This window comes from Panicum virgatum, chromosome 4N, assembly GCF_016808335.1.
Source record: "Panicum virgatum strain AP13 chromosome 4N, P.virgatum_v5, whole genome shotgun sequence".
Lineage (NCBI taxonomy): Eukaryota > Viridiplantae > Streptophyta > Magnoliopsida > Poales > Poaceae > Panicum > Panicum virgatum.
Window position 1 is genome coordinate 1,074,219 of NC_053148.1, and position 23,948 is coordinate 1,098,166.

Genomic DNA, 23,948 nt, shown 5'->3' on the forward strand with positions numbered 1-23,948 from the left:
GCCGTGCTGCTCTCTCTGCTCGCTACGGTACCAAACTACTGCTCCTACTGCCGACTGCCAAAAGACCGTAGCCCCTGCAGAAACAAACTGCCACGTACGCACGCACGCAGCAGGGGCATCCGATGCGCACGTGAGCGCGATGCTCCTCCCCACTCCTCATCCGTTGAGATTTCTGGGTCTTCAATATTTCGGATCAAACGGGCTTCTAGAACCAGAATCCAACGAAGGCGTTAATTAAGCATGTGTTTGGTTCCGGGGTTCAACTGGGTCGGGATGGGTTGGACCCAGTCGGACCCATGTTTGGTTAGAGGGTTCACATGGGACGAGTTGAACCGGGAGGAGAATATACCCACTAGATGCGGGTCAGGGTGATTTCTCGAAAATCAACGGACCATCCCGACCCACTTCCCTCCCGCACCATCACACGAGCTGTCGATCACCCCCAAACCTTATCGTCACCCTCTGCCCTCTGGCTCTCGCGGCGCTAGATCTGGTGGCGGCGCCCCTCCTCCGTACTCGTGTGCTATCAAGGTTTTTTTTTTGTAGTTTTCTAGGGGCTGGATGAACAGCATGATGCATGCGCATTTTGAGAATGAAACAAAACATGCATTTCTCGTTCTGGAAAAGGAGGCCGTTTAGGCATGTGTGTGTCCATGACCATGAAACATACGTATGCATTGCCAACTAGAGCGTCAGGGAAGCGACGTGACCGTGCATACCTGGATGGGATTAGTAACTCGCCCCCCTCGTCCAGTCGTCCTCCCCTACCCGTTACTCATAAGAAAACCGGATCACCTTTTCGGTCGGTTAGAATCCATGGCCTGCTGCCCTGAACGTGAGAGCAAGACCAGATTATGGAACGGTCAAAAAAGCTTGCAGGGAATCAGGTGTCCTATAGGCTAGGCACCAGAGTCGGCCATTGGTTTTACCTTACCAGCACTTCAGTAGTCCAGCACGCGGTCTGGAACTGATGTATGTCTTCGCCACGGATGCAGCATGATGTTCCCAGGGTCCTCCAAGCAGCAGCACATCACAGCCTTCTGTTTATCAAAAATTTTCGAGCTGGAAAAGTCGGGAAAATAAGGTTACGTGCACAGCTAATGTTTCAGTGTACCAAAGCATCCACATAAACATATCAAAACTATGCAATTGCTCCCAGAACTAGTGCTTGGAGCTGATTTCCCTCTCCAGATCTGCCCAGTTTGTCAATTTCAAGTAGCCAGAGATCTTTGATGTTACAAATTTGAATTATGTTGTTTAATTCAAGAAGACGCATGAAGTTAATACTTTTTTTTTTGAACCGAGGCCATACCCCATTTACATTCAATAACAGAAATACCGTCAAGCATTACAGAGCAGGTGAAAGAGAAAAGGGGTACCAGAGAGGAATCAGGCACAGATGGGTGGGGGCATAAACCGGGGAACCTGACATTAAGTTAATCCTTTTGCAGTTGCGAATGGGAAATGGATTAAATTATATGCATAGGGGGACATAAGATAAAAAGCATAACGACATGTACAAGAACATTTTTTTTAGGGAAACATGTACAAGAACATTTAAACAAGATAAGATTATTATGGGAGTTCATCCATAATCTAACAGAATTGTTAATGATAAAATCTTCATAGGTAGGATAACCAGAAGTACACTACAAAATCTTCATAGGTAGCAGTAACCAGAACTCCACTACAAAATGGCATACCTTAAAGGGGCCAATAATTCCACCAACCATCAAGTCCTCGTACTTTCCAGCATTATATCCATACCTCAAGTTGCCTGGCAAGAACCTTGCAAAGATCTGTTTTTCAAATTTTATATTCACAAGCTGCAAAAACCATTCAACTATACTTTATAACTGAAAGGTATTCAAACCTGTCATTGCTCTGCTTATCTTATTGACAATAAAGTTAAACGGTAATTCAGAGTCTTCCTTGCAATCTCAGTCCCAACCTACATCAGTTTGTACAATATGTCACTATTTGGTGGCTGCAAGCATAACACCAACTAAAGTTAAACATGAACTGGTAAAATAATAGGTTTGATGAGTTTAGACATGATGACTCCACTCTTCTACCTGCTGCTTATCATTCTCACGAGATTCTATGATGGAATCAACTTTTGAAGCCAGCCTCAAAAGAGTACAGCCATCACCAACAAACCCTTCCTCAACAGCAGCCTAACCGAAAAGCATATGACAATGAGTTAGCAACTGGATATTAAGAAAAGGTGTAAATAGTTAATGCATTGCTATAGCACATCAGGCCCCAGAAGTTAATGAACTGCTAGAGGGAACACAACAAGTGTGGTGGTTGAAGATGCAAAAGGGCATTCACCTTTGTTACAGTCAGAGCATCTTCAGTCAAGGTTCCAATTGCTCTCCAGCCTATATAGCAAGATTGGATGACTCCCTCATTTTAGTCAATAGCCACAGAAAAAGAACCGACCAACATATGAGCCAGACTGTCAAGTAGATATACCTAAATAACAGCAACAAAATTAGAGAGCTTAGCTAGCCTCTCATTCAAGAGGTTATGTTTCTCATGTTCTATCTCAGAGTAATCAGCTTTCTGGATGGCCTAGAGGACAGAAGACCACTTTTCAACCCTGAATCCAACACTCGCAGGTTAATCAAAGTACAAATGCAAACCCTTCTGAAGTACAGAAATGGCTATTGGAAACAGAGGTTCACAGTTAACAGAATCAAGTATGGTGATGAATGTACAAAATTCTTCCACTCTATGGCTACAATCTCTCACAGGAGAAATGCAATTAGTCAAATTCAGAATGAACAAGGTGCTTGGATACAAGATCATGAAGGAAAGGCTGGCTTGCTCTGGAACTCCTTTAAAAACAGAATGGGAGTTAGTACAAGTATCTCCATGCATTTTGATCTCAATAGTCTGATCCATCACAGAGATTTTCTGCAGGATCTCTCAGACCCCATACAGATTTCTGAAATTGATGCCACTGTCAAACAGATGCCTAATGACAAAGCTCCTGGGCCAGATGGTTTTAACGGCCTTTTTCTAAAGAAATGCTGCCCTATTATTAGAGATGATTTCTATCATTTTATTGATTGCTTCTCTGAAGGTCAGGCAAACCTTGAATGCATTAACAGTTCTTATATTACCCTGATCCCCAAGACTCAGAGCCCAGAGACTGTCAATGATTATAGGCCAATTTCATTGATGAATATTAGCCCCAAAATAGTCTGCAAAATACTGGCTGACAGACTGCAGAGAGTAATAACTTTGCTTATCCACCAGAACCAATATGGATTCATCAAAACAAGAACAATCCAAGATTGCCTTGCCTGGAGCTTTGAATACATCCACCAATGTCACCAATCGAGAAGAGAAGCTATCATCCTAAACCACATGGGGTTTCCAAGCAAATGGCTTTCTTGTGTTTCCAACATTCTCAACTCGGGCTCCTCAGCTGTCCTTCTCAATGGGGTTCCTGGAAAAAAAATTTAAATGCAAAAGAGGAGTGAGACAAGGGGACCCCCTCTCCCCCCTGCTGTTTGTCTTAGCTGCTGAGCTACTTCAAATTTTGGTCAACAAGGCTTCATCTCTCAACCTCTTACGGCCACCAATACCCCAGCCAACAGATGATTTTCCAATTGTCCAGTATGCAGACGACACCCTTCTCATAATGCAGGCAGACCCAATGCAACTGTTCTTTCTCAAATCCCTACTTAACACTTTTGCAGAATCCACTGGCCTCAAAGTAAATTACAGAAAATCACAGATGATCCCAATCAACTTAAGTGCAGAGAGAATGGAACATCTTGCACTTACCTTTGGCTGCTCGGTGGGATCCTTGCCCTTCACCTATCTTGGACTACCAATGGGCACAACTAAACCCAGAATGGAAGACCTCAAACCGATAATGGACAGGGTGGAGCGTCGTCTTTCTGGGTGTGCCACCTGGCTCTCTTATTCAGGAAGATTACAGATGATAAATAGTGCTATTTCCCCAATAGTCACCTATGCCATGTGTACTATAAAGCTACCTAGGGGAGTGATCGAAAACACTGACAGAATACAAAGGCAGTGTCTTTGGAGAGGTAATTCTGAAAAAGAAAGAGGAGGCAACTTAGTAGCCTGGGAGATCGTCCAAAGACCAAAAGAAAAGGGTGGCCTTGGTGTTACCAACCTACGCTTGCAGAATGATGCCCTTCTCATGAAGCACCTACATAAATTCTATAATCATGCACAAGTGCCCTGGGTTCAGCTTGTCTGGCATAGATATTATCTGAACAAAGTACCACACACTGCAAGAGAGATAGGATCTTTCTGGTGGAAGGATGTCTTCAGATTGCATGGCCTTTATCGTGCCATAACCCATTGTGTGGTAAGGAATGGTGCAACAGTTTGCTTTTGGGAGGATCTTTGGGGTGCAAATGGAGTTGTCCTAGCCACGGAATTCCCAAGAATTGCTTCCTTCTCAAAGTCAAATACCATCTCAGTGCAAGAGGTTATGCAAACTGATAATTTGGATGACATCTTTCATCTCCCACTCTCTCAGCAAGCCATGGAAGAACTAGTTCAGCTACAAAACTCCTTACAGCATGACAAATATGATCAGGAAGAGGAAGACAATTGGCTAACAATCTGGGGGGGGGGAGGGGGGGGGGGGTCAATTCACATCCAGCAGGTTTTACAGACACGTCTATGATATTGTCCAAGCTCACCCCTTCTACAAGATCCTATGGAAATCTAGATGCATTCCAAGGATAAAATTCTTTGCATGGCTAGTCTCGGTTGACCGTCTAAATACAAAAACAGTGCTGACAAGAAGACATATACATGTGCATAGTGATGATCTTTGTGTTCTTTGCAACACACGTGCAGAAGAGACAATTGACCACCTCCTTTTTGACTGCCCGTTCTCCAGACGCTGCTGGACTTCCATGAACATAAACTGGAACTCTTTGCTAAGCCTGCTCGACAGATTCTATGAGGCCAGACAGATTAACAACCTGCAATTTTTCACCGAAGCCACTTTGATCGCTGCTTGGGAAATCTGGAAGATAAGAAATGATAAAGTTTTCCGTAATATTAACCCTAGGTTTGTGAGGTGGTCTAGCAATTTTAAGTCTCAAGCTCTCTCTCATCCTGTTAGGTTCAAGGATGACCTACGGTCAGCCTTTTGCTTTTGGCTTGACACTTTCAGTTGAATTGATGTAAGAACACTGTAAACTCTGAACACCCCCCCTCTCTTTTTTATTTATAAAGGTTTTTTTTACTGTGGGGATCTCCCCCACAATTTTCCTTCAAAAAAAAAACACAAGACAATCTGATACTATAGGACAAGAACAAGAGGAGTTTGATAAATGGATGTTCAAACAAGTAAAGAGCCACAACAATTGGATGACATTAGTCATTTGTATTACAATGCTGAAATAAGAATCAAGTTCATATTGTAGCGCATTTGGAATTAAGGATATATTACTAGACATAACAAGAAGCACCATATCTTGCCCAGAACATACCTCCTTTGACATATTTTTAGTTCACTGACTAGAACTTTTCCTATTTCTCTATACCAAGTTATCTTTGGCTCCTGCAGAAACCACTGAATATCCTGAAAAATGGTAAACTTTATTTCTTCTCTTATAAACTAATGGCTGAATTTCAAACGTGTACAGTGCTTTTAACATTAAAACCAGTACTTTAATCCATCGCCAGACAAATCATTGATCCTAGCAGCTACTTGCTTGACAAATCTGGCTCCAATAAATACTGGATCCTCAAGATCAACCTGTTTACTTTTCCAAAAAAAAAAATCAACCTGTTTCAGTGTAAAATATCCATTTTGAACCAATAACTAGGATCACAGTTAGCTTAGAGGTCTAATGTTTCTGTGATCTAAAAAGGTTCAACTAAAATCATCATTGAAGTAGAAATATACCATGATTGTGCTTGTGCAGCTTTAATTGTTCAGAGAAAACAGAGAAATTATGAAGAAAAAAACACAGAGCAAAATCAAACTGCAACTTCAGTCTCAAGTGAGGAGTTCAAAGCGATGTAAGAAAGTATAAAGACAGCTCGATGTAATATTGTCTCGCCTAGGATAGCCATCTATGCTATCGAACAACCTACTACTGCTGCGGAAACTGGTAATAGAGTATAACAGAATAATACTCACAGAATTGCAGGTAATAATGTACGTCAACCTAATTTTTCAGTGGTTCGTATCAGAAGAGTGCATAACTTTATTATCTTCAATCTACTTTGAGGGAGATGACAGACGAGGGTGCTACTAAGAATATTGTTATTTTCAGTAAATTATAAGTTACCTCTTTTGTTGTTGTAGCACCATTATTGACAATCTTAGGTGATCCACACACTATCAAGTACATTGAGCCCTTCCAGTCCACGAGTAAACCCAACAATGTCTAAAAGCTTATTGGCACCAGTACACATAACAGAACACCAATCAGCATAGCAAAACAAAAAATCTAGACTAGAGCAGCTCCTCTGCAGCTTTTTGATGACCCACCCATCCATGTTGATATGCAATCCCTTATGGGCACTGGCTCAGTAATACCAGTATACCACACATAATGGTCACGGCAAAGTTTGACATCATAATTATCTGATTCATGACACCACTGCAGATTCAACAGCACAGTCGTCCGGAAGAAAGATCATGTGCTAACTCACTTGCAGCTTCTTGACAGCCAACCTATCCATGTTGAAATGCTATCAGGAGCAGTGAATGAGCAAGACTTTCACCTAATGGCAAGGCCAAAGCTTCAAGCCATGATTGTTGGACTGCTGCAAATAATGTCAGTTAACACTTGTATCACTCAGAAGTAGAAGTAGGTGTCTGGAGACAGGAAATCACCCAACCTGTTCGCTTTGTCGTAGGTGTCTGGAGACAGGAAATCACCTTCTTGTCAAATGCAGGTTCACCAGGCGCATTTGGGCCGTCCTATCCTCTTGGCTTGGGGAGCCGTCCCTGCACCCGACAAACTGGAAATACACAAACTCGGTCCATGAATGGTGGTCGGAAATGGCTGCGACAAGAGGAGTTTCGCGCAAGGGTTTAAAATCTCTTGTCATTCTCGTATGCTGGGAGATCTGGAATGAGCGTAATGCACGTATCTTCAACGGTACAGAAGCGCCTTCGTTTACAGTGACAGAGAAGATTAAGGGAGAGGTTTCGGCTTGGATTTTGGCAGGGGCAAAGCACCTAGCGTGCCTAATTTGTAGAGCTTGAGTTTCTTCTAGAGCTTGAATGCGGGCTCTCTTTGTAAAGTTTTTTTCTTCCAGTTTTGTAGCCTCTTGGCTTTACTCTCTCCTTATTAATACAACGGGCAGCTCTTCTGCCGGTTCCGTTTCAAAAAAAGAAGAAGTACAATCTCAACAGTTAACATTTCAGCAATCCCAGGGAGAACACAACATGGTCAGTAGAAACCCCCACAAATGCACAAGATTCAAAACATAAGAAGCATGGCCCAAATGCTCAAGCAAGATTCATATGCTACTACAAGCTGTTGTTCACTCATAACAGAGAGCAAGGATAAAAAGAGTTAAACTAACTCACCCCCACAATGTGACTACTGAGCAAGCACAAGAAAGTCCCATCTCAAATACAACACACTAGTTATCTGAGCTAGCTACTACCTAACATGTAACAGCCAGTACAATCTGTGGCACTATGGAAATGATAATGTTTTTTTTTTGAAGGGGAAAACAGTAGGGGAAAACCCCTACTGTGGTATAAATATATATATTAAAAAAAGGAAAGAATACAAGTTAGGGTTAGAAACTGTACAAACCGAGAGAAAGCGGGAGGGGATTGAATGAAAAAAGGAAGGAAACTAAATTGAATCTAGCCACGCTAGCACTACAGAACGCTCTGATTCTTTACACCTAAGCAACTGCCATTTAATGGTATCGATGAAGCAAGTCTTCCAAGCTTGAAAACTAGGAATTTTGTTTCTAAAGATGTAACCATTTCTTTGCTTCCATATTTCCCAGGCTGCAATAGAGAAAACCTCCATGAAGAAAGGTTGCCCAAAATCCTGTTGTGCTTTGATCATGGTTTGGAAGAAGTCTATAGTGTGGTCCCAGCCAATATGCAGAAAGTCCCAGCAAAGTTCACTGAAAGGGCATTGGAAAACGAGGTGATAAGTTGTTTCTTCTGGTGCCGGATGACACATCACACAGTTTGCCTCCTCATTCTCATCAATGAAGTGCTTTCTCTTTAGAAGGTTTCTAGAATTAATTCTGTCTCGGAGAAGTAGCCAGATGAAAACTTTTATTTTTTTACTGAGTTTTGTCCTCCAGATCCACCTGAAAGGATCAGGTGGTGTGATTGATGTGAAAGCTTTCTTGTATAATTTTTGTGAAGAGTAGATCGCATTGCCCCAGCTGTAGGTCCAGACATCATTACCTTGTAAATTTTGCATCTGACTATGAATGTAATCATTGAAACTGTGAAATTCTTCCATTGCCACTTGAGATAGAGGGAGCTGGAAGTTTGCTTGAATGTCCTGGTTATTCAGATAAGTGGCTAGAGTGATATTGGTGTTAGTAGCATAAGTGAATAAATGGGGGAATTTAGACTGAAGCATTTGCCCATTCCAGATATCCTGCCAGAGCAGGAAAGTACTCCCATTTCCAGTCCAAGGAGCTGCAATCCCTCTGAAATGATCAATCGATTCCATAACATCCTTCCACCAAAAAGACCCTTTCAATCTGGTTGCATGTGGCACTGCACCATTACCATAGTAAGCTGTCCAAACAAGCTGAACCCAAGGGACATCCATTTTATTGTAAAATTTATGCAGATGTTTGATGAGCAAAGCTTGGTTTTGGATTCTTAGGTTTTTGACCCCTAGCCCTCCATTTTTCTTGGGAGTAGTTACTTTAGACCAAGCAATTAGGGGTTTACCAGAACCGTCATTCTTTCTCCACAGGCAATCTTTTCTTGCTCTGTCAATGGCTTTGATGACTGTAGCAGGAAGCTTTAAAGTGCACATAGCATAGGTCGGCATAGCATAGGTCGGAAATGATAATGTTACATACCGGAGTACGCTAATGCAGCTTCATGCCCTCCTCCCCTAAGCTTTGTCCCACAGTTGAGCTGTACAATGGTCGTATCCCATCTAAAATCACCGCCAGTTGTTGGTATAGCAATTTCTAGCTCGACCCATTAAGGCGCTCCAAGGTCTCTGCTACATGCCTCATCGATGGCCTCCTCTCAGGGTTGGCCTGACCACAAGCGAGGGCGACTTTCAGCACTGCGATCATCTCATCCTCCCGTTCCGAGTCCCGGGCAAGGAAAGGATCAAGCACGTCGGCAGACGGTTTCTTGTCCTCGATGCAGAACTGGATCCACTGGACGAGATCCATCTGCATGGTCTCCAAGAGAACCGCAGGCGATCTGCCAGTGATCATTTCAAGCAAGACCACACCGTAGGAGTAGACGTCCCATTTCTGCGACGGTTTCAGCGTCTTCAGTGCTTCGGGTGCTTGGTAGCATGACCCTTTGCTCATGAGAGGGCTCACTGAGGCATCTGACTGTTGGCTCTGGGCCTTTTCTAGACCGACTCGATCTGATTGCGTGAAAGGTGATGTTCCAGCGATGTTTGCAAGACAGCCGAGGCCAAAGTCTGAGATGTATGGCTCCATATTTGTTCCAAGGAGGATGTTATTTGGCCTCAAGTCCCCATGGACATACTTTTTGGGGCTGAACTCATGCAAGAAAGACATCCCCTTGGCGACTCCCTTCATGATGTTCAATCGGGCCTCCCATGGCAATGGCGTGAATGTCATCATTCCAGGTTTACCTGAAAGCCATAGCAATTTGCCAGAGCTGGCGGTCAGCAAACACGCACGGCACTAGCTCAGAACAACCACACATGTCCTACACCACAGGTTCAGAACATAATCCAGCAATCTTTATTCCAATTAGTAACACACGATCTTCAATTTCGGAGTAAAGAAAACATCCATACAGGTTATATCAGAAAGTCAACCTTTGACAGATACCAGATTCCAAACTGTACCAAACTTATATAAAAAACACTAGCTCTTCCAAGCCTATAGAAATACAGTAATTGGCATGAACTGAATTCCGAAATCTTGACATACTATCATCACAAAAAACAAAACAATTGAAAAGTTAGGCACAACACAATACGGCCAAGTGTGTACCAATTTTCCATCATATTGCAGTTATTGCACTAAATTAGGAATCAGGTATTACTAGGATCCTGACAAACACAACTACGACATGAAAGAAAATAAAATATATAATTACTTGTTCCTGAAACAGCAGAATCAATGGAAGAGGACATAGCAAAGTCATTGTTAAATCTCAGTGTGAGTTGCCGAACAGAATACATACCATGAATTGCTGCAGAGAGGCTGCCGTTAGGAATGTAATCATATATCATCAGCTTCTCATCAAAAGACCAGTAGTAGGCTCTCAAGGTGACAATGTTGGGATGCCAGACCTTGCCAATAGCCTCAACCTCATTCTGAAATTCCTTAAACCTCTGCAATCCCCCTTCCCCAAGCCGCCTGACGGCCATGGTGAGTCCGTCCTCAAGAACCACCTTATACACGATCCCGATCCACTCTTCCCCAACACAAATGCTGAAGCCTTGAGCAGCTCATCCAGATCAAACCTCACTTGCTGGTCCAAGGCCACGAGATCGTACTGCTCGGCGTGCTCGGACAGAGTCCCGGACTCATCCCTACTGAAACATCCACAATCGTTTCCACACCTGGACCCCTTAGAACCGGCAGCTGCATTGCGTCCCTTCCTGTCCTTGGATGAAACTGCCCTCTAGTAGCAGTAGAAGAAGAGGAGCGCCATGATCAAAATCCCTACCACATCACTCAGCACGATGGCCACAATGGCAATCTTCCCCAGCCCTTTGCCCTTCCCCTTGCCGCCACCGGCAGCGTCGGGCGCAGACGAGTCCCCGTCGTTGGGCAGGGACGGGTTGGACGATGGCATAGCGTCCGGCGAGCAGGGGTTCTTGAGCGGCGGCCCGCAGAGGCCCGGGTTGCCGACGAACGCCGTGGGCCCCCGGTTCTCGAGCGCCCCGTTCTGCGGGATCGGGCCAGAGAGGTTGTTGTAGGTGAGATCGATGTAAACCTTCTCGGGGAGCCTCCCGAGGCTCGGCGGGATCGTGCCGGAGAAGTGGTTGTACGGGAGGTCGACCGTCCCCTGGAGCCTGGAGAGGCTCCCGATGTCCTCCGGGATGGCGCCGGAGAAGCCGTTGAAGGAGAGGTCGAGGCGCTCCAGCGCGGGAAGCTGGGCGCCGAAGCCTGCGGGGAGCGGGCCCGTGAGGTTGTTCCGCGCGAGCGCGAGCGCGCGGAGGCGGCGGCATTTGAGGATCGAGGGCGGGAGGGAACCGTTGAGGGCATTGGAGGAGAGGTCGAGGATCTGGAGGAAGGGCAGGGCCCCGAGCTCGTCGGGGAGCGGGCCGCCGAGCGCGTTCCCGTAGAGGACGAGGCTCTGGAGCGCGGGCGCGCCGGAGACGAGCTCGGGCGGGACGGGGCCGAAGAGGCGGTTGCTACGGAGGTTGAGGTGGCGCAGCGACGAAGGGAGCGGCGCCGCCGGGAGCGCCGCGACGAGGCGCTGCTTGGGGAGCCAGAGCGCGACGACGCGGCGGGGCTGGGTGGCGCCGGCGGGGGAGGAGGAGCAGGCGACGCCGTTCCAGGCGCAGGGGTCCGCGGCGGTGGCGTCCCAGTTGGCGAGCGCCCCCGTGGGGTCCTGGACGACGGCCGCTTTGAACGCCAGCAGCGCCTGGCCGTCGGGCGTGAGCGCGTCGGCCTGGGCCTCCGAGTGTGCGGAGACAAGGACGGGGGCGTTGCTGGTGCGGGAGGCTTCACTCATGACCAAGGTTTTTTTATCCGACCGGTTCACCCGAACCGCCGGCCACCGGTTCCGGTTAACCGGACCGGTTGGACCGGTTACCGGTTCCGACCGGCCAAATTCAAAACCAAATTCAAACGTAGCCGTTCTAACGGTTAGGACCGGTTAGCCGGCCGGTTTGTTGGTAAAACCAGACCGGTTGCACCGGTTACCGGCCTTTTAACAAAATAAACCGACAGTTTTAAATTGGTTCCGTGGTGTGAAATAAAAGGAAATTTTGGTATGAACTATGCACATATTAATGTAAAATACCACACCAAAGTAACAATTTATAATTATGCAGAGATATACAATATTAATGCGCGTGCATACAAATACCATAGTCCTAATCGTGCCTACAAATACAGTAGTCACTGATACACATTAATAATAGTTCAACGTAAGAATGGGAAGACCCCCATTCTGGACGCCATTTGGTATTCGGCGATGGACATCACATTCAAACCTCGCACTCTAAGCAGTTCAGCCTTGTAGTCTTGCAAAGATTGCCCTGTCCACGCCGATGTTGTCTCCCATTCCTGAACTAACATAGTGTAAAAATGGGGGTCTTCCCATTCGTACACCCATCTCGTCTGTGGCTCCATGCTGATGTCAGGTATGGGATAGTGAAAAGAGTGCCTGGAATCGCTATAGGAGGAAGAAGAGTACTGTGGAGTATCGTTGTCCGTCGGTCCAACCGTTCTCCTCGGCGATTCCGGTGCTCCATGATCGGGGTCCTGTGTAGCATGTGTGAACTGAGTCTCCCCTGCAATTAACCATATATAATAATTAGTACTCATAATCAGAAACAAGTGTGCATATATAGGTGCAATGTATACCTGTGAAACGAATGGGAATACCACCACCACTACCACCACCACCACCACCAGCAGCAGCATCTGCACCGTCACTACCGTCACCATCACCAGCGGAGCTGCTATCCCCAGTCTCTTGATACGGTGGACTACGCTCACCATCGCCATCATCTGTGGACGTGTCGCTGTTCATTGATTTTGCTGTTGCTTTTTCTTTTTGTTTTTGACGCTTCGAGTCACCCTTCGTATGCCCCCTCTGGAATTTCCTCTTCCCTAGGTGAGTGTCACCCACATGTCTACGTGCCCAATCGCTGATGCAAGCATCCCCCGTAGTGTCACGTAGATCTGAGAGGTTTATTTGATCCCTGACAATATGAGACGGGAGAGGGACGTCTCCGTCATCATCATCCTCGTCCAGAACTGGAGCGCGGTTAGATCGACCATATTCCATCCATTCCCGCACCGGATTATTCTCATCATAAAATGAAAGATGGGCCAGCTGGTCGATAAAATCACCTTCTTCACGTATCGGTGGGCCGGAGACCTCCTCTAGTCGCAGACGAAGGTTGTAGTTGACATAGACCAGCTTGTTAAGTTTCTTGTGCGACAATCGATTGCGAACTTTTGTATGCAGCAAGGCAAAAGTACTCCAGTTGCGCTCGCATCCACTGGACGAACAACATTGTGAAACAAGCCGCATGGCAAGATACTGCAGCTTTGGAGTGCTTGATCCGAACATCATCCACCAGGACGCTGTATGTGCAACCAAGTATGTAAGCAATATATTCAAATATAGAGAAAATAACAATATGTTACGGAGTAACTCTTACATGGGGATGTCTTTGGATCCATCGCCATTCTCATTGCCATTTCACTGCCAAACTCGCCAACCTTCTGCCGAAACACCTCAAGCTCCTGCAATGCCTGCACGGCGCTCTGGACATCCGTCATGCGCTCAAAAGTATCCTTGAGTCCACGGAACATTTCTTGAGTTGGTTCCATCGTGTATGAATACCTCGGATTTAGGACAGCAGCTGCAAAATATAAATCACTTCAAATAAGCATAAGTTTCATAGAGTTCCAAAATAGATGACTCGTATAGTCTTACCTGGACCCACATACGTGCCTATGAAAAGGTCACGCATCCTATCGTCCATAACCTTAAGATACTCGTCCCGAGTGGAAACATTATTTCCAAAGAAAGATTGCAGCTCCTGTCTCGTATTCTGGTACGACATCACGACTTCGCACATGTTGGGCCGCTTGTCCTGATCAGCGAAGCGAAGGAACTTGTATATTGCTTGAACTGTGTCGATGACATATTTCAATCCGTCCCACCACTCCAAATTTGAAAACCTGGAATGAGTAAATCGACCATCTTCGGTATCTGCCCATTTGCTTTGTAAAAACTCAGTAGATGCCATCCACTGCATGAAACGATCACGTTTCCGATATATGCTCTCTAAGAACATGTAATTGGTTCCAAATCGAGTGGCATTCCACTTGACCAACTCACCACCGATTGCGTTCCTCATCATTGTATTCAACTGACCATGATTGTGTAACCAATTAGAAATTCGCTTGCATTGCTTGATCGTACCAGAATGTTCGGGCCTTCGAGCTATATCCTTCAACATCAAATTGACGGTGTGTGCTAGACAAGGTGTCCAAAGAATGTGTTCATACACCTCTCCTAGTGCCTTGCAAGCTTTCTTGTAATTCGAGCCATTATCGGTGACTATATGCACGACATTCTCCGGTCCAATCTCGTCCACCACCTTTCGAATCTCCTGTCAAAATAGGTAGGATTTTTTAGTAAGTTTCAAAATATACTCAAAGTGAATGGGACATGTTTAGGGCCTACTCTAAGCAAATATGTGCTATCTTGAGTTCTTCCACTCGCATCAATAGACTTGTGGAACCACATGACTCCATTGCAGTATATCAAAAAGTTGATGACACTCATCCTCGTCGGCCCAGTCCATGAATCACACATCAACGTGACGCCAAATAAGGGCCAGTCTTTCCGAAACTTTACGTACCTCGTCTTCAAGTCTTGCTCGTTCTGATCAAGGTACTTGCCATCAATATCCCGTCCAGTTGGTGATGCGATACCTTCACCTGCAAATATATGAAAATCATGAGATACAGAAATGTAAGCTCATAGGTGTTATACGAATGAAAGAAAACATACCCCACTTCTGTGTCTCCCTGACCGCGCTGACAAAGTAAGGATTGTCAGCCTGTCTTCCAGGTACTCCCGCAAAATGGAAAAACTTTGACCAAGCTTTACCAATAGCTTCCTTTGCATTTCTACCCTTCTGCGTCCAGGAGCCTGTATCAATTCTTTGTTGGGTCATTCCTCTTCTCCCACCGGATGCCACGTTATAATCCTTCACCGCAGGACTCTCCCTCTGCGAAGTTGCCCTACGCAACATCCTCTGCAAAGGATTCCCCCTCGTCGAACCACTATCCCCTCCATGCTCGTATACACCTCCTCTCTGTTCCACCCCCCGTCGGTACACTGCTTCCGCTCTCGATTGGTCCAAGGCACGCTGCAGCTGAGTCTCCTCATCTTCTTCTTCACCGGGATAGTTTCCCTCCGCTGCAGCCTTCTCCCGTCTCAACCTCTCTCGAGCCCGTTCAGCAGTTGCCTTCCTAGCCTTCTCAATGTCACGCTGAAAATACTCCCGCACATCTGGCGGCACATTCCTGCAATGGACCACCTCCGCCCCGCGGTGAGCCAAATGTTGTTTCAATCTAGTCGCACCACCTCCTGCTTTCTGCGTATTACAATACTTGCACCGCCATCCGGGATAAAAATTTTCACCATGTTCCCATACAATATCTTTATCTCTACCTGACATTGTCTATCTGCATAAATGGACAACAAAGACATATCAATCACATAAATCCTAAATCAACCTAAATCCTAAAAACATATATGCACCTTAATATTCAATTCTACCTAAATCCTAAATGAACCTAAATCCTTACGTCATACACTTAAATCTTACCTAAATCCTAACTACACCTAGATCATACATCTAAATCCTAAAACAAATCATCTAATACTTGCAAAAACTCAAAGGAAAAAAAAAAACGGCTTACCTACCTCCCAGGCCGGCTTACCGCCTATTCCGGCCGGCTAACCGCTGCGCCCGGCCGGTTAACCGGCGCGGCCGGTTAGATCCGGGCCGAGGCCGGCTAACCGGTTCTGCCGGCCGGCTAGCCGCGCTAACCGAGCGGTTGGCCGGCGGTCACCGGCGGTCGGGCCTCCTGGCGCCGCCTGGAGGGAGAGGGAGGCGGAAATGGGGTGGGGGGCGCAGGTCTGAAGGTTCTGGGGGGGGGCGCCTTATGTGTCGGTGACGGGCCGGTGGGCCTTAATGGGCCGCCTGTTTTTTTTTTAAATTCAAATGCCCCCAAAATATATCAAATGAATGAATATTTCAAAAAATTTGACACCATTACATTCCTCGCAACTTGAAGTATTTTTATGAATTTTTTGGGATTTTTTCATTTCCTGGAATTCAAATTTAAAATTTGAATTTGGCCCCGGTTTGAACCGCCCGGAACCGGAACCGGGCCGGACCGGTTACACCGGTAACCGCGGTTACCGGTCCGGTTCCCAGCGGTTTTTTTAACCCTGCTCATGACTGAGCTACTGCTGCGGTCGCGACTCCTAGCACCTCACAGGCTCCTTGCTGCCTCTCGTTCGGAGCCGATGGATGCGCAACAGATGGACAAGATGACGGTGGAAAAACGAGTGATGGCTATTATGTATGGAGCTCCCTCAACAAAGATTGAAGTGCATTTCCGGTCATGCCTGTCTTCTTCCCAAATTGATTTGGGCCTTGTTTAGGGGCCGTTTAGTTCCCAAAAATTTTCACCCAAAAATTTTTACCTCCCATTTAAACACATGTATGAAGCACTAAATGTAATTAAATAATAAAACTAATTACACAGTTTGGATGTACATGACGAGGCGAATCTTTTAAGCCTAATTATTGCATGATTAGCCATAAGTGCTACAGTAACCCACATGTTCTAATGATGCGGTCAAATGCCTCAAAAGATTCGTCTCGCGGTTTCCAAGTGAGTTGTGAAATTAGTTTTTTAATTAGTGTCCGAAAAACCCTCCTGACATCTGGTCAAACAGTCAATTTGACATCAAAAATTTTCACCCAGGGAACTAAACGGCCCCTTAGTTGCCTCTTATAAATTTTTTGAAAGAGTATTTTTTTTATTTTGAAGTACTAAATATAAATTAATCACAAAATAAATTACAGAGCTTGTCTGTAAATCGCGAGACGAATCTAATGAGCCTAATTAATCCATCATTAGATATAGCAATTTAGTGTCTAATTACGGCCTAATTAGGTTCATTAGATTCGTCTCGCGATTTACAGGCAAACTGTGCAATGTGTTTTTTATTTCATCTAGATTTAAGTTTCTATGCAGGTGCCGGAATTTTTTTTTTGGAATTTTGAACTTTGCAACTAAACAAGGGGTTGTTTCCCAACTGATCAAATGGAAGCCCCCTCGGGAAGCTACCTACAATTCAAGACATCTATTTGTTCTCAGCTTGCCGCAGGCAGGAACTGCTGCCGCTGTGACACTAGGAATCTTGAGATAACTTAGCACTCTAAATCACAAACCAAGTGCTAAACCTAAGGATACTCACAACTGTGCTAAATCTAAGGATATGATCAATTTGCACTTGACGGCATGGATATGTTTCTTTAATGTGTATAAGGTTCCTCTGGACTCCAGCAACACCATGTCTAGATATACGATGAGCCCACAATGTCTCAGATAGAACCTCATGCCATCTCCTGGGATTCTCCTCTATCTTCTTCTTGATGAGCTTTATCAAGATTTTATTATTAGACTCGGCCTGACTATTGGCCTGAGCATAATATGGAGATGAATTGAGTACCTTAATCTTATATGATTCAGCAAAATCACGTACCTCCTTTAAAATAAAAGATGAACCTTGATCCGTCGTCAAAGTTTGAGGAATACCGAATCTATGAATAATATGTTCTGTAATAAACTCAATTACCTCCCGGTGTGTCATATTCTTCAAAGGATCCGCTTCGGTCCACTTAGTAAAGTAATCAGTAGCAACCAACACGAAGCGATGTCCCTTTGAAGAAGGGGGATTAATCTGACCAATGAAATCCAACCCCCAACCTCTGAACGGCCATGGCTTGATAATATGATGTAATAACGCAGTAGGCACTAACTGAACATTACCAAATCGCTTACATTCTTCACACCCTTTATAATATCTAAAATAATCCGCCATCATAGTTGGCCAATAAAAACCGGCTCTCCTAAGTAATCACTTTATTTTAGGAGCCGATTGATGTGTACCACATATGCCCTCATGAACTTCCCCCATAGCAACACAGAGCACTTGAGAAGTACATCTTCGGCGGTTCGATGATAAAGCTCATCGTCGATCAAAATATATTTAAATGCCAAACGCCGAATACTCCTTTCTGCACCATGACCAGGGTCCTTTAAATATGTCACAATAGGCACCCTCCAATCAACAACCTCGGCCTTCCCTTTGGAATCGGAATTAGCAGCCGACTTGCTGTTTTCAGCAGGGCGTCTGGTCTAACCGGTTCGTCCAAAATCAGTAACTCGGCTGTTGGTCGCATCGGTTTTGTCATATTAAAATATATTTAAGTGACATCATAGCCAGATGCTTGTTGAGCCAGAACATTTGCCTTCTTATTACTATCTCTTAGAATATGTCGGATTACAAATTCATCAAAGCAAGAGATAATATCAAGACATCTATCAAGATATGCATTTAAAGAACCATTATAGCTTTAATATACCTTGGATACTTGTTGCACCACTAGAAGCGAATCACCATATGTTTCCACATGTTTAACACCCATTGATTCCAAGAATTTCAAGCCAAATAGAAGTGTTTCATACTCAACTTGGTTATTTGTGCGCTCTTCTTCTAACCAGTTTGAGAACTCAAAAATAGTACCATTCGGGGAGATTAGAACGGCACCAATCCCTTGTCCATCATCACAAGCCGATCCATCAAAGAACAACTTCCATGATGTGCAAGTAACATAGCCGACTTCCAAATCATGCTCATCACTAATCTGATGTTCAACAATGAAATCCGCTATAATTTGGCCTCTAATAGCTCTTAAAGACTTATAGGCCAAATCATATTCAACAAGTGCATAAGCTCACTTTCCGATTCTTCCACTCAAAATCGGCTTTTGTAGCATATGCTTAATAACATCGGCTTGACAAGTAACTATGCAAGTACTTGATAAAAGATAATGCCTCAACTTGGTACAAGCATAATATAATGATAAGCACAATTTCTCAATAAATGTATACCTTGTTTCCGCATCAATAAGTCGTCGGCCAACATATGTGATAACATACTCCTTTCCTTTGGTTTCTTGAGTCAAAACAGCACCAATAACTTTGTCTTCTGCAGCCACATAAAGCCTAAAAGGAATACCTTACATAGGCGCCTTGAGAACCGGTGGTGAAGACAAATACTTTTTGATCTCCTCAAAAGCCTCTTGTTGTTCTGCCCCCCAAGTGAATTCAGTCTCGTTCTTCAACCAAAGAATAGGAGTAAAAGCATCTAACTTTCTGGACAAATTAGATATAAACCTTCTCAAGTAATTTACTTTGCCCAGAAATTTTTACAAGTCTTTCTTGCAAGCAGGAGCCTCTACCTTCTTCATGGCTTTAATTCTCTTTGGATCAATATATATGCCCTTTTCATGAATAATAAAGCCCAAAAATTTCTCAGCCAATACACCAAAAAGCACACTTGAGCGGGTTCATCTTCAATCCATACTGACGCATCCTTTCAAGAGCAAGTCTCAAATCAACCAAATGATGACTCAAGCCGGCCGATTTGATCACAATATCATCAATATAAACTTCCAATATAATGCCAATTAAATCATGGAATATCAAATTCATAGCCCTTTGATAAGTAGCACCAGCATTTTTCAAACCAAAAGTCATGGCAACCCACTCAAATAAACCAACGAAACAAGGACATCTAAAGGCCCTTTTAGATGTATCTTCTTCGGCCATAAATATTTGATTATAACCCGCATTACCATCAAGAAAACTGATAACACGATGTCCAGAAGCCTCATTGATCAACATATCGGCTATAGGCATATGATATTAATCTTTCGGAGTAGCTTTATTAAGATCTCTAAAATCAATGCATATTCTAATCTTGCTCGAATCTTTCTTCTCAACGGGCACAATATTAGAGATCCACTCCGCATAACGACAAGACCGAATAAATCGAACATCTAATAAACGATTGATTTCTTCTTTTATTCGGTCATACGTAACAGGATTAAAATGCATAGAAGGTTGTTTAAAAGGTCTAAAACCAGTCTTAATCGGCAGCCGATGCTCAACCAAAACACGACTCAAACCAGGCATTTCAGAATATTTCCATGCAAAACAATCGACATATTCTTTTAATAAATTTATTAAATCGGCTTTACAATCATCCGGTAAGTTTGCATTTACAAAAGTCGGCCTAGGAATAGAACCATCTCCAATGTCTACCTTTTCTAAAGGATCAGCCGACATAAAACCTTGGCCTAACTTGTCTAAGTTATCCAAGTCTTCAATAGCCTCGCACATATCGTTCGCCTTGTCCTGATAGTACTGCTCGATGCGCTGCTGCTGCCAGTCTGCGTTGGACTGGTCTGATGCACCGGTCTGACCGGTCGGCTTCGGCCGGTCTGACCGGTCAGAGGAAGCGATCTGACCGGTCGGTTCTGTGTTGTTACCCTGCTGCATCATAGAAGTTAGTGTAGCCGATTCTCCATCGGCTTTAGGACTGCAGAGACAAAACCCTCCTTGGTTCAACTGATCAAGTCGTAATCGGTCAAGTCCAGGCCTGATAAACACTTGATGTTATCATGTGCACCAACGAACTCAGAATCGGCGGTACCAATGAAGAAAGAGGCATCATCATGCACAACCTCGACCTCATCGCCGATCCACCGAATAAGAAACTGGTGCAAGTAAGATGGTACACATTGTTTGGCATGAATCCAATCACGTCCAAGTATGAGGTTGAAGTTACCTTGCGCCTCGGAGACGAAGAATGTCGTAGCAACCGTCTTGCTCCCAACGGTCAACTCCATCGAAGCAACCTCCTTGGCACCAATGGGATCACCTCCTCCAACGCCGTTGACCGTCATGTTCATCTTGATGAGCTCTTCGTCCGTCCCACCGAGCTTCTTGTAGAGTGAATAGGGCATCAAGTTGACAATTGCCCTGTTATCCACAAGCATACGAGAAATTGGCTTCCCGTTGATGTGCCCCCTCACGTAGAGAGCCTTCAAGTGGTTATCCGAATCTTTGGGTTTCTGAAATACGGCTTCGCGGGGCCCAAAGTCCAGATGTGCTGTCTCCTCCTCCGGAATCACCCAATAGTCATCAGAAAAGCGCACAATATTGATCTCCATGTTTGTGCGTTCCGGAGAAGCCTTATAATCCACCAACTCCTCATCCTCTGCAGCTGAAGGAGCTGCTGGAACCTCTGATGCTCCAGGAGCCGAAGTAGGAACTACCTCTTTGGCCTTCTGCTCAGGCTCAGGGACGACCGGTCTGACCGGTTGCTCTGAGCGTTCAGACCGGTCGGCTGGAGCGGTCCGACCGGTCCTGTGGGCTGGTCAGCTGCCTTGACCTGCCACACCTTGCCTTGAGGGATCCTTGGTCTGTACTTGTCGAACTGTTCATCCCTCATCTTATCCACCTCTTGTTCCTTCTGTTCTTGGCGGCGAAGACGCTGCAACCTCCTCTTCTGAGTATGTGTTAACCCCGGTGGGCACCACCTGGGCTGGAAGTATTTCTCCTTGTCTTGGTCTTTGAGGTTGCTGCTGCTGGCCTCATGATTATTGGTCAACACAAGCTTCTAAGAGACATTGACCGGTTTCTCAACGATCACCGGTCCCCCTTGTGCATCTTGAGCTTTGCCTTTTCCATCCTCAACTTGCACAACTTTTGCAGCTGGAACCTTCTCAGAATCAACCTGCATTGGCACTGGTTTGTCCTTCCTTTCCTTGACACGGTATTCTTGGCGCATGGGACGAAATTGAGCTGGCCTCTGCTGAGACCGGTCTGACCGGTCCGGGGTTCTGCCCCTGACCAGATTGGTGTTGACCTAGTCAGTCGTGAACCGGCTGCTTCAACCTATCAAATACAGGTCCTCTGGAGCTTCCATTCCCCTGGAAGCGTGGTGGATACAGCATCAGATAGCATTGCATCCAAAATCCCTCGTTCACCCATGCGGGAAACTGAGAATCCGATGCCGGTGGAGCCCATGGCATTGTAGCGTGCATCGGCTGCATCTGCTGAGAAGGGAACAAGGTAATTACATCACCCCTGCGCTTGCTTGACTCTCCCCTAGGAGAAGAAGGTGCGCCTTGACACGGAGGTGACCTCAGTCTCTTTTTTATAGGCCGATCGTTTCGAGCGGCCTTTGAGTACTTGTTCAATAGTCTGCAAAAGGTAGGCTTCTGATTTGCAAGCTTGCCTTGCACCTTTGGCTGATTAGTCTTCCATGTACCCACTTCCAGACGCTTCGGCTTGAATGTCCAGGGCTGACCACCAGACCGGTCTGACCGGCCGTCAGGACCGGTCTGACCGGTCAGAGAAACCGGTCTGACCGGTCTCGACTGAGCAGCAGCCCGGTCGCCCGAAGAAGAATCCGCTTGCCCCCCGAGCGTGCGAGGCTTAAGTATGATCCTCAGATTCTTCTTTCCATCAGGAGTCTTCTCCTGAATCTCCTCCCCGGCTAGAATCTTGTTATCAACAGTCAACGGCCTATCATCCCCAATGATCACATTCTTGCCTTTTGCTCCTTCGGCTTGATCCGGCCGAATCAGCACCTTTGCATTATTGAGATCAATGGCATGAACTGGAAACAGAGCCTTATCTATCTTCATCTCCGGAAAGGCCAATCGTCCTTCATTTATGGCCGATTACACCTGTCGACAAAACACATTACAATCATTAGTTGCATGAGATGAAGAATTATGAAATTTGCAATAAGCGTGCCGCTTTAGCTCCTCAAGCGGTGGTATAACATGTGTAATTTTCAAATGCCCAAGATGTAATAATTCATCAAAAATGCTATCGCACTTGGACACATCGAAAGTAAACTTCATCTCCTCTTGCCGATTCTTTTGAGTCGGTTTAAGAGATGTACAAGTAGATGGTTTGGCCGAGGCGGGCCAAACAAACTCAGCAGCATATACCTCTTTGTCCTCATCGTCCGATGAATCAGAATCATATTCAACAATGTGAGTGTTTGAACGATGGGACTTGTAGGTATCCTTTTCTTTTTTAAACTTGGTTTCTTGACTCAAAGTTTTAGCTTGAAGCTGATTTATAGAATAAAAACTCGAACCATCAAGCTTCTTTCTATAGCTAGAATGTAAACCCGCAAGAGCCAAATCAACCAAATTTTTTCCAGAAAGTGACAAATTAAAACATCGGTTCTTAATATCTTTAAACTTTTTAAAGTATTCTTGGATATATTCATCTCTACCCTGTCTAACCGATGTCAAGTCTGTCAACTTAGTTTTGTTATCCCCATTATAAAAGTGATCATGAAACTTTTGTTCTAATTCATCCCAAGAACGAATCGAGTTAGGAGCTAACAACAAAAACCAAGAGAAAGTTGTTCCAGTCAAAGATATAAAAAAAAATATGCGAACACGCAAAGACTTGCTAGAACCGACTTCTCCAAGTTGAGTAATATATTGGCTAATATGCTCCCAAGTGGATCAGTTATCATCACCGCTAAACTTGACAAAATTGGGAACACGCCAACTAGTGGGGTAAGGAATCAAATCAAAAGCATCAACGTACAGCCTACGATATAGCCGACTCCTACCCGCAACAAAACCAAGTTTTTCTTTAAACATATCGGCTAGATCTTCTCTCATTCTAGCAAGATCGGCCTCATAGTTACCCGTAGATGTTTGGCCAAAACAATGTGTCGCAGGATCAATAGTGGACATCGCTTGTGCGGCATACTATGGATTGGCCCTAAGCCAATCATCCCAAACATCTTTGGGCAATGGTGGAGGAAAAGGGGGTTCACCATATGACTTTGTTGTATACGGCAGCACAAAATCCGCCAATTCCCGCTCCCGGCTATAATCAGCCGAAGCAGGAGGAGGCGTGACTTG

General features: G+C 45.0%; 1 protein-coding gene, 1 long non-coding RNA gene and 1 pseudogene across 2 annotated transcripts; all 3 read right to left on the minus strand.

The window, feature by feature from the left end:
• Window positions 1–498: 498 nt before the first annotated feature.
• On the minus strand, window positions 499–6,285 carry LOC120669858. The gene is made up of 8 exons (XR_005672839.1): window positions 5,665–6,285; window positions 5,499–5,590; window positions 2,335–2,478; window positions 2,076–2,177; window positions 1,874–1,951; window positions 1,704–1,799; window positions 930–1,062; window positions 499–829 (listed from the first exon to the last, which is right to left on the minus strand). It is a non-coding gene; the product is annotated as an uncharacterized LOC120669858 (long non-coding RNA).
• Window positions 6,286–7,422: 1,137 nt separating this feature from the next.
• Window positions 7,423–14,561, minus strand: LOC120670353 (annotated as a pseudogene).
• On the minus strand, window positions 14,528–15,774 carry LOC120670356. Its single transcript, XM_039950436.1, has 2 exons — window positions 14,900–15,774; window positions 14,528–14,826 (listed from the first exon to the last, which is right to left on the minus strand). Exons 1-2 carry the CDS (start codon window positions 15,570–15,572, stop codon window positions 14,528–14,530), a joined length of 972 nt encoding a protein of 323 aa, XP_039806370.1. The 5' UTR covers window positions 15,573–15,774.
• Window positions 15,775–23,948: the final 8,174 nt, after the last annotated feature.